Source organism: Salmo salar, chromosome ssa09 (assembly GCF_905237065.1).
Source record: "Salmo salar chromosome ssa09, Ssal_v3.1, whole genome shotgun sequence".
NCBI lineage: Eukaryota > Metazoa > Chordata > Actinopteri > Salmoniformes > Salmonidae > Salmo > Salmo salar.
Genome location: NC_059450.1, coordinates 71669178 through 71680145, shown reverse-complemented (window position 1 = coordinate 71680145; position 10968 = coordinate 71669178). Strand labels below are relative to the sequence as shown.

General features: G+C 43.8%; 1 protein-coding gene across 1 annotated transcript; it reads right to left on the bottom strand.

Moving 5' to 3' along the window:
• Positions 1-1327: 1327 nt before the first annotated feature.
• On the bottom strand, positions 1328-10645 carry LOC106611714 (membrane transport protein XK). The gene is made up of 3 exons (XM_014212212.2): positions 9559-10645; positions 3109-3368; positions 1328-3023 (listed from the first exon to the last, which is right to left on the bottom strand). Exons 1-3 carry the CDS (start codon positions 9903-9905, stop codon positions 2185-2187), a joined length of 1446 nt encoding a protein of 481 aa, XP_014067687.1. The 5' UTR covers positions 9906-10645; the 3' UTR covers positions 1328-2184.
• Between the last annotated feature and the right edge of the window lie 323 nt (positions 10646-10968).

Sequence of the window (10968 nt, the reverse complement as noted above, 5' to 3'; positions counted from 1 at the left end):
AATAGTGCAACCCTTAAGGTCCCCGCTACAACTTGGTTCAGGAGTTTTGCCAAGTTACAATCAGGAGAAAGAAAATGTCCCCACCATTCTGGGACCTGTGGTGCCAGCTCTGATGAACACCTCAGAGCATTGGGCCAGTAACCGAAGGGTTGCTGGATCGAATCCCTGAACTGACAAGGTAAAAATCTGTATATTTCAGTTGAATGCATTCAGTTGTACAACTGACTAGGTATCCCCCTTTCCTTTCATGTTTACCTTCCTATCTATAAGGTTTTTCAGAAAGCTATACCATAGGCTACTATTAAAATAATTAAAGACAAATTATGATATATATATATATATAACAGCATTTTTTATTCAAAAAATTTACATTCAAGTAACAATGCAAAAGATAATACACTTAAACATACTATTGAAACAGACCATACAAAACAAAAGCAGGGATTAAATGCACTTCAATGCTACAGACATAAGGTACCAATAAGGCATCAAGTTCTTTATATTAAGTCATCATTGAAAGTAAAAAGATATGTTCTGAATTGCATTTAAATTACAATATATTTACAAGGACAGTGTGATTACATAAGATCTATTGGCGCTTTAACCCACTTCAAAAGGATCACTGTCAGACTCAATTTGCCTTTTAACCACTGTTTGCAAAGGAAAAAAAGAAGGGCAAACTGAGCAGCCAGATACGACACTGAACAAAAATATAAACGCAACATGTAATGCGTTGGTCCCATGTTTCATGAGCTGAAATAAAATATCCCAGAAATGTTCCATATTTCTCATTAAAAAAAGTGCACGGATTTGTTTACATCCCTGTTAATGAGCATTTCTCCTTTGCCAAGATATAATCCATCCACCTGACAGGTGTGGCATATCAAGAAGCTGATTAAACAGCATGATCATAACACCGGTGCACCTTGTGCTGAAGACAAACGGCCTCTAAAATGTGCAGTTGTCACAACGCAATGCCACAGATGTCGAGGGAGTATGCAATTGGCATGCTAACTGCGGGAATGTCTATCAAAGCTGTTGCCAGAGAATTTAATGTTCATTTCTCTACCATAAGCCACCTCCAATGTCATTTTAGAGAATTTGGCAGTACGTCCAACCGGCCTCACAACCACAGACCATGTGGAACCACGTCAGCTCAGGACCTCCACATCCGGCTTCTTCACCTGTTGGATCGTCTGAGACCAGCCACCAGGACAGGGGACGAAACTGAGGAGTATTTCTGGTCTGTAATAAAGTCCTTTTGTGAGGAAAAACTAATTCTGATTGGCTGGGACTGGCTCCCAGTGGGTGGGCCTATGCCCTCCCAGGACCACCCCTGGCTGTGCCCCTGCCCAGTCATGTGAAATCCATAGATTACAGTCTAATTAATTTAGTTAAATTGACTGATTTCCTTACATGAACTGTAACTCAGTAAAATCGTTGAAACTGTTGCGTTTACATTTTTGTTCAGTATAATACAAACCATTCATTACAGTGGGTGGAGTGGAGTATGAGGAAGGTAGCTCGGATTTCATCTAACCTTTTATTTCCCCCATCTTACATATGGGCGTGCAGATGAAAAAAGGGCCCTAATGCAACATCTGGAGTTTGTTCATTAAGTAAACCCCCGAGAACGTAAGCAGGGGAAGTCCCAGTTTAAAGGGCGAGTCGGGCCTCTTGGGCCGGAGACACTTGGCATGCTTCCCACACACCTGGCCCCACTGTATCTGACCCTGTGCTGCTCTCTCAAGGCTGCCTTTGTGCATCACACCGGCATATCTTAACAGAGTACATTCTTTGGACTCCCTTGACCCACTGTCTCTCTACCTGTACAGTAGATGTCCAGTACAAACGGTGCACTCGTCAGTAACCCATTTCCCATTCAACAACAGTGATGTAACATTGTCTATATCATGGCTTATCTTTTAAAGTCCAAGGCTCTGTGTGCACGTGTTATTCTAAAACAAGAAGCATCGATAAAATCATAGCACCAATTTGAAATGTGCTTAGCTAACCACTTGAGACCAAATTGTCCTCTGTGCACCGCAGTGCAGAACGAGCTGCTCTGTCCATCTCCTAATCTGCACCACTCACAGTATAACAGTCCTGAGTGTACATAGCCATTAGTTCAGTAGCTGCACCAAGCAGTGGCCCCATATCATCAAATCACCATGTGGGGCCTTCTCAAGCCGCCTCCGTGTCTTCAACGATTGCCGTCTCGTGCTCCCCCAGCTGGCTGGTGAGGTCAGGGGGTTGCAGGTCTGGCGGCTCCAGTGGCACCAGCACCATGGTGGCAGCGGTGGAATAGGAGTGGGGATGCCCCTCCCCCGCTCCCCCCACACCCCTCCGACAGCAGCAGACGCAGGCCAGGCAGTCGTGCACGTTATGCCTGAAGAGGCGCCGACATGGGTGGCAGAACTGGTAGAAGAGTAGCATGAAGAGCACGGCCAGGCTGTAGCAGATGAGCAGCTGGGCCACCAGCAGCGGGGCGCACACGTACGAGTAGAAGTCTGACTTGTAGAAGTACCAGAGGGCGATGAGCGTGCTGTTCTCCAGGAAGCGTCCGCCGTAGTATGCAGCCAGGCGGCCCCAGTGCTGCTTCATCTCGATGAGGTCGCGGTGGCCCAGGTCTAGCTGCACGGCCGACCAGCAGAAGACGTTGATGCAGGCGTACAGGAAGGTGACCAGCGACAGCACCACCGTGGTGCCCAGCTTGCTGAAGTTCTTCTCCACATTGTCGGGCAGCGAGGCGCGTCGAGCCCAAAACTCAGCCCAGGGCTGCAGGAAGAAGAAGAGCAGGTTGCCCAGGCCCACGAGGATCACCCAATAGGTGAGCGCGGAGCTGAACAACACCAGGGAGGTGATGCGCGTGGCGATCTCCAGGCCCCGCCACAAGATCATGCAGAGGTAGGCGGCTGGGCGCAGCCGCACCTTGTAGTCGTCGTAGCGGATGTTGATGGCTAGCACGCTGCACACCAGGGCCCCGTAGGTGATGGAGATGAGGCAGATGACCATCAAAGTCACTGGAATGAACACAGAGACAAAGCACTCGTTAGACCCTCCAAAAACAACAGCATTCACCATGAATGCCATCAAGAGGACTCTTACGTCTGACAGGGAGGAAGTACTTCTCCTGGATGTTGGCGTACAGCTGCAGGGTGAGCTGGGGGGTGGATCCCAGGAAGGCCTGGATGACGGCGGTGCGTTTGAAGGCGTTCCGGTGGGTGGCCAGCTTGCGTTCCGAGTGGCCGATCTCCCACTCCATGGGCGTGGCCTGGTCCTTCTTCAGCTTGATCTTCCTGGAGATGGTCACATACGGCTCCTCCTCTTTACCCGCTTTGAAGAAAACCACCAGAGCCTCGAAACACCTGAGGAGGAAAGGACAGAATGGAGTAATACCACTGCCACCGGAGGGCAGTACAGGCTGACAACAAAAAAACTAAGATTGAAAGTAAAGAAACAATCACATGATTTGCATTATCATTCAATATTTTCATCAATAAATATTACATTTTGCTTCATATTTAAAATGTAAAAAAATGCAACATTGCTATATGGCTCCACCAGAGGGCAAAAAATAAACTGACAGCCTTTGACACTGCATGTACAAAACATTAGGAACACCTGCTCTTTCCATGACAGACTGACCAGGAGAAAGCTATGAAAGCTACTGATGTCACTTGTTAGATCCACTTCAATCAGTGTAGATAAAGGGTAGGAGACAGGTTAAAGAAAGATTTTTAAGCCTTGAGACAATTGAGACATAGATTATGCATGTCAAATGTGTGCCATTCAGAGGGTGAATGGGCAAGACAAAATATTTAAAGTGCCTTTGAAAAGGTATGGTGGTAGTAGGTCCAGACATCCAGCCAACTATGGGAAGCCTTGGAGTCCACATGGGCCAGCACTCCTGTAGAACGCCTTCGACACCTTGTAGTCCATGCCCCAACAAAGAGGCTGTTCTGAGGGCAAAATTAGGAGTTGCAACTCAATATTAGGAAGGTGTTCCTAATGGTTTGTACACTCAGTGTATTCAGTACTGAAACCTAAGAAGTGTGTTCCCTTCCCTTTCACAGAGATAAACGACAGAAAGACATTAACACCGCACACAATTAGCACCAACATGTTGTTTAGCACTACTTTAACCTGCTTATGTTGAGCAGTACCAGTGCAGTGGATAGCTGTATACAAGGCAATCCATAACTTCTAAACCAGGGATCATCAACTAGTTTCAGCCGTGGGCCGTTTTGTTCTTGAGTGGATGGTCGGTGGGGCCGGAACATAATTACTAATACTTTGTAGACTGCAAATTGATTGTAAGAAGCCCAAACTTTTCAAACTTTGCATACGATCACGTTGTGTCTCTATTATGCATGGGAATACTTCGTAAGAGATTTCTTAAATGAAAATCACTTGGAGCTGATTTCCTGGTGTTTTTTTTTTTTTTTTTTTTTTACAACAATGAAAATTACACACAATATTTTAAATTTTTTGTTCAGAAAACTAGGGAGGCCAAATAAAACCACCCGCAAACCAAATTCGGCCTACGGGCCACCAGTTGGGGAACCCTGGTCTAAGGTATTCACACTAAACCAAGTAAAATCACAGTGTTTGCCTTGTCTTTCAGACCAAAACATCTACTTTGGACATGGGCTTAGGGGAGAGAACACAGACAGGCTAGCTACTAGGATTCTCTTCCTGCTAGCTCAGCTGTGGGCTGCTACAGGACACCACATTCAGCCGTCAGCCATTTACAGACGGTGGCTGTTGTGGTGCTGGTGGAATCACGTTCGCTGTGACCTTACAGTGCACAACCAAAACAAGAGCCTCTCGTCTTTGACGTCAATTCTCTCGGAGCCGAGAGACATTAGGGAGGGGCACAAGCCACCCCTCATCTCTCCAGTGGTACTACTGGTAGCCTATGCAAAAAACTGTCAGAGTTTTACGACTGGTCTACAGATGGGAGGCGGTAGCGGTGACAAGACTATGATTTACTGATTGATTTCCAGGGAAGCTTGGCATTATAATGCGGCTAAGAATGCGTGCTGGAGTCAGTCCAGCCAGCCAGAAATTCAGGTTCTGAATAACTAAGAAACAATGTATTTCACTTTGAGGAAAAAGCACAGCTTGGGAAAAGTTTGGTTGACAGAATCAATATGCCTGATGTCCACAGCAGCATCTAAACGGTACCATCAAGTGAAGCAAAAAGTGCCTACTGCCGGGTAATTACTCCCTGGCCATAAAAATCACTTTGCTCTCTGCTTAGGCTACCAGTACTTGTAAAGAGTACAAAGTAAAACACACATGCAATAAGGAACTACCTTAAATCTGTAGTAGCTATAAATTAATGATATGTAGCCTACCCAGTGATTCTTGAAGAATATAACTTACAAATGCCTCATGAGCTTAGTTCAACTGACATACCCCATCAGAACCCAAAATATAAGCCTGTTTTACTCCAATGTAAATAAACATTGTTTAGCTTTATAATTTTATATCATGGATGGTCAAGTCCTGGCATCCATAGCTCTGTCTATGAATTTGAGTGGTTACATTTCTCCAGCCTCATTCCTCAGCTTTTTAGCAAAACAGTGGCGGTGAGATTGCTTGCTTTGTTTCATCTGCTGATTGCATGCAGTTCAAGCAACCGTTGCAGTGGTCTTTCATCAAAAAAGCCACAAGGGTAGTTTCATCATCAGGAAATCCTCTCAGCATGCTCCTTGAGAGACAGTAGAGATTCTCACCTCGTTCTGGTTAACAACCGTGATTTGGCATAAGACCCACAAGATGCATTGGGCCTAAGGACATACAGATACCAACCTTTCTTCATTGTCTGTAAACATTGTTTCAGTGCTGCATGCTGGGAAAGGGAGATTGCTATCAACTGTAAGCATGTAGCTACTTCTGCCTCAGGGGAGGAATATATTCTCTCAGAGACAAGCTGTGACAAGGTCCACTCAAGCAACTTACCAACCTGACACCACAGAGATTCCCAGTTGGCCATGTTTCACAACATCTTGTCAACAGATTATCTAAGATATAGATTGCAAGACACATTCATATAGTGAAACTGTACTTTGTGTTAATTTACAGATATGCGAGTAACAAGACAAACACTACCCTGTGAGGTAGAGTCCTTGCCTATTACAAAGTAAAGCAAGCCATGCAGCCAGCAGCATGTCAACCCTTGGTTAGAGTTGCTAAGAAACCTGCTATATCGAACTGCGTCAACACCGATAATGATCTGTGATTTTATCATCCATCAAACTTCACAGGAAGTGCACAGCTGATAAAAAAAAAAAAGTGTTATTGTCACATACACAAGAGAGGTGCAGTGAAATGTGCTGTTTTACAGGGTCAGCCATAGTGCTACCCCGCCCCCGGAGAAAATTAGGGTTAAGTGCCTTGCTCAAGGGCACAGAGATTATTTTCACTTTGTCAGCTCAGGTATTCAAACTAGCGACCTTTCGGTTACTGACCCAACACTAACTGCTAGGCTACCTGCCGCCCCAAGATCAGCGCAAAGCTCTGAGGGGACAGTGGGAGTAACTGTAATTAATGCACAGCTGTTTCTCTAGTGCAGGGGTCTCCAACAGGTCGATCGCGAGTTACCAGTACCTCGCAGCCCACCTAGGAGTAGCTCGCCAAACAATTCTGAAGTATATGCAATTTTCACGTTCTACTGCAAACTGACATAAACAAATCTCCCAAGTAGGCTATCAGACACTGCAAGCAGAAGACTGTGCCCATTTGAAAGCTATATAAAAAAATAATTTTTTTAAAGTAGCTCTCATACCACAAAAGGTTGGAGACCGCTAATGTAGTGCCTCTCTGTTTGACACAGTTAAACATCCACTTAGAAATAAAATAGGGTTTGAGGCAGGAAGTTAATGATATGAAGCTTCCTGCCCAAGGGAACCACATCTCCAGACAAGCCAACCTAACTATAGAACTGTGTAGCTGTAGCACAACAACCCTGAAACCAAACCTTGATCTGGTTCTACTGGAAACTGAAGGGCTGCTTCTCACTGGTTAGCACTGCTACAGTGAGGGAGTGGGGGAGCAGGGCTGTTAACAGTGTGCCAATGTCATGTCATGTGCTGGCTTGGCAAATGCCTGCAAGTCAGTCACTTGATTTGTCATAAAGCAGGGGTGCTCAAGTACTATTTGAGGAGGTCCGGTCACACATTTCCTAGGTATTAAAGGTCCGGATGGATAATGTAATTTATCGACATAGCAACAAACCTTGTAACCTCAAACTGTTCACACCCCTTTAGCTGGAAGAGAGAAAATGTTGCAGTTTTAAAGTTAATTTCCTGGAATTCAATGCATTCTTCCATGTCTTATATGATACCATGGGTCGAAGCACAACCAAGTAAAAAAAATTAAAAATTACACAATCTTCCTTGTCATATTATTACTTATTTTTTTTTTTCCCTATCTCGGGACACGCGGTCCTTATTGACCCCATTCTGGGTCCAGTCCACCAGTTGAGTATGGGGGCCATAAATGGTGCAGCCAGTACAGCCAAAGAGATCATGCCAAAAATGACCTTTGAATTGACAAGATTTGCACTGTAAAAGTAAGGTATTCTGGGATGTATTCTAATCTTAGGATATATAAAATCTTTAAAACATTTAACAATTTAAAAAAACATTGACAGTGTGTTTTCATGCAGTAAATCTGCTACTCTAGAGGAATATGACACAGGTCACTGCTTCCACATCCCAGTCAGAGACTCCACTAGAAATTTGAATACTTGACACAGTGATTTCTTCCACACATGGCTGATGGTCACACTTCACTAAATGGATCACATTCACCTCACAGATTCAAGGCAGTTCCTTGTTGTGGAAAATATTCGCTGCAGAACGACAATAATGAATTATAGGAAACACTATTATTCTGCTTTTCTAGGTCTTTTGTTATCTGTAATGTTATCCATTGTACACCATATGGAATGGTAAGCCACGCAGAGCTAAAGCCAACATGCCAAAGGCCTACTTCTTGCAGTGTTAAAGGGCCACACCCTCAGCTATCTACAGGGCCTACAGTGTAGAGCTGGGACGATAAACTGACATTTATCAACACCGACCACTTATCGCAGACATTTTGCTGATATTGTTTATTGCAATAAGTAGAGAAACATGACGTTTGAAATTAAATAAGTTTGCTATATGGGTGATTATTAATGTGACAAGTTATGGCTACAACCATCAAACTACTAGTAGTTTAAAAGATAAATACAATCTTTGCACATTAATGTTATATACTTATCGTTAACACATAAATTCACAGTGATATGGGTTTTTGCCCATTTCGTCCAGCTCTACTACAATGGATCAAATATTAAAATCCAAGGTACGGTTGACAAACCAAAGTTCACCAACAGTGTCACTCAAGATATGCCCAGTTTCTAAACAGATACCAAAGACTCCCCTTTAACTTTATTTTGCAAGTGACAAATGGCTCACAGTTTGTTCAACAGGTCTAGTTAAGAGTGATTTGTATTTAAATAATTAAGTGACGGGACTTTCAGTGTTTCAGCAGCAATGGAAGCCTTCAAAGTGTGGGTATTTCACACCAAAGCAAAATGAGAGATAAGGTTCTCTAATTTCAGCCAATTAGATATGTGAAACAAATTAAATAAAAAGTGTCTGATCAAAACTAAGACATGCCCATACATTTCTGTATACCAATGGCATTGACCTCAAATGGGGTCCCACTCCTTATAACTTGTCACTTGGCAGTGACAGTTCAAACCCAATTGGAAGTGGGTTGACACAAAGAAGCAGCTGTATCAACAGTAGACTACATGACTCGCATGTCTGACAAAGGTGTAAATGAGAGGGTCCATCTGAACATTGAGCAAACTTCACATCTGGTCAAACAGGTTTGAAGAGGCAAGAAAACACACTGCCTAATTTATAGGATAACTGAGTAAACATTGTAGAGCGTTTCTTAGTATGCCGTGAGGGCTCAATTATATGGCACTTACGAAAAAAGATAGGCAGTCAGAGTGCAGTATGTTGCAAATACTGCATCCAAATTAAGTATTTTTTTACTGCAGTAATTTTGCAGTACACTGCAGTTATTGTTTAAATTACTGCATCCAAAACACCACAGTCAACTGCAGTTACTGCACTTTTACTGCAGTGTCAAAACTGAAATACTTTTTGTAAGGCGGGGGTATAGTGTTCTACACTATGTCAGGCAGTAGAACGCTCATATATAAGCCATTTTACATTTTACACATTACCCTCTCTCCTTCGAGAAGCATCTTCCCGCACAGTCCCACCTGACAACAGGTACGCTTCCCCAACACCCCGCCCGAGACCACCAGATTGGAATGATCTCACCAATGGAGCCGGAGAAAGAACAGCTGATTGGGGGCAAGATTCTGCTGTGCAGAGGTGAGCGCTCTACTGCCTGTACCACGAAAGCCTGGGCGGAAGTAGACAACTCACATTACAGTACAACTCAGCACTATGCTTCAAGTCATCCTAGTTGCGGTCCGAAGCTACTCAGCACTGTGATTACTTGTGGTACTATACCTACCTAATGAGTGGGCCCAGGAGTAGTAGATGCAAGAAGAGGACGAGGGGGCGGTCTCTTCCTAAGTCTCTATGAATGAATGTCAGCGCCAATTGAGTCAATACAGCGGGCACCAACATGAAGGTGATGGTTGACCCCATCCAGATGTCGTCATCGCTCTTGTGGTAAACGTTGCAAAGCACCGCGGCGCAGACAAACTCAGCACAATACAACAATGTGGCCAACACCACGCTGAATGGGGGCTGGATGTTACTGTGGTTGACAACCAACACGACTCCGTTTTCAGAGGCGGATTCATGATGGGATTGCTCGACTTCAGAGATATTTTCGACTTGGTCGCCCTCTTCCATGGCTCTCACTGAACAAAACAACGTCAGACAATTGAGAACTGTAGGGCGGATGGATGGCTCAGTTTTAGGCAGGAAAGTAGGCGATAGATTGCAGTGTCACATTGTATCCTTATTCAGAAATAATGTATACTTTTCTTCAAACAAAGCAGGTCAGTTTTATCATTCATGAACATACCAAGTTTGTTAAACAACGTTTACAATTGTTTCCTCGTGAAATGTTTGCTTCGGTAGGTCCTGTGCTTTCGTTAAATTTCAACACACAACAATAACTCGTTACAGTTCAGCATGACGCGCTCTCTTGTGCTTATTTTCATTCCGTTTACAGACAGTTTCGACACCGTGGCCACTATAAAATAAAAACAGCATCGTATCTCTCCGGTAGCCTTCCAAGTCAAGACCGGGTGGTTGTGCGTGTAAACACCAGTCAATGTCAAAGATTTGCATTGCGCTCGAAACTTTCTTTGCCAAAGACATGCATGCCGCTGATGTCCGCCTGCAAATGTTGTGCTCAGTGCCCCCCATTTACCCCCAAAGCGACGTCAAATGTTGTATCCTTATCAACACCGAAACAATCCATCCACTGTAGTGTCCCATTGCAAATTTGAATGTTTTCGTTAGCTCCGCTAGTGGTCAAGAAAGCAAAGCATGTGTCTGAACAGTTCTCCTATTATTATTTTTTGGTCTATGGACGTGTTTGTATGGTAGGGGCAGTGCTGCCCACCACAGCTCCTGGGTCCTAGGCTCCGTTAGCTCCTTCTTCTATGATATAATGGCGGTCCCCAAACAATCGTGTAAGTGCATGTCGCCACCTACTGTGCTGAAATGTACGATCAATCATGATCTGCCCAATTCTCCACAACCAAAATTATTTTAAAAAAACTTTTAGAACACCTAATCATTCAAGGGTTTTTCTTTAGTTTGACTATTTTCTACATTGTATAATAATAGTGAAGACATCAAAATTATGAAATAACACATGGAATCATGTAATAACCAAAAAGTGTTAAACAAATGAAAATATGTTATATTTTAGATTCTTCAAATAGCCACACTTTGCCTTGAT

Bases quoted from the DNA above. Each gene is read 5' to 3' on its own strand.
- LOC106611714 (XM_014212212.2), bottom strand. From the start codon at position 9,905: ATGGAAGAGGGCGACCAAGTCGAAAATATCTCTGAAGTCGAGCAATCC. The intron at 3,369-9,558 runs GTAGGTATAGTA...TTTCCTCCTCAG, and splicing joins CTCCTGGGCCCACTCATTAG to GTGTTTCGAGGCTCTGGTGG. The intron at 3,024-3,108 runs GTAAGAGTCCTC...TGTTCATTCCAG, and splicing joins GTACTTCCTCCCTGTCAGAC to TGACTTTGATGGTCATCTGC.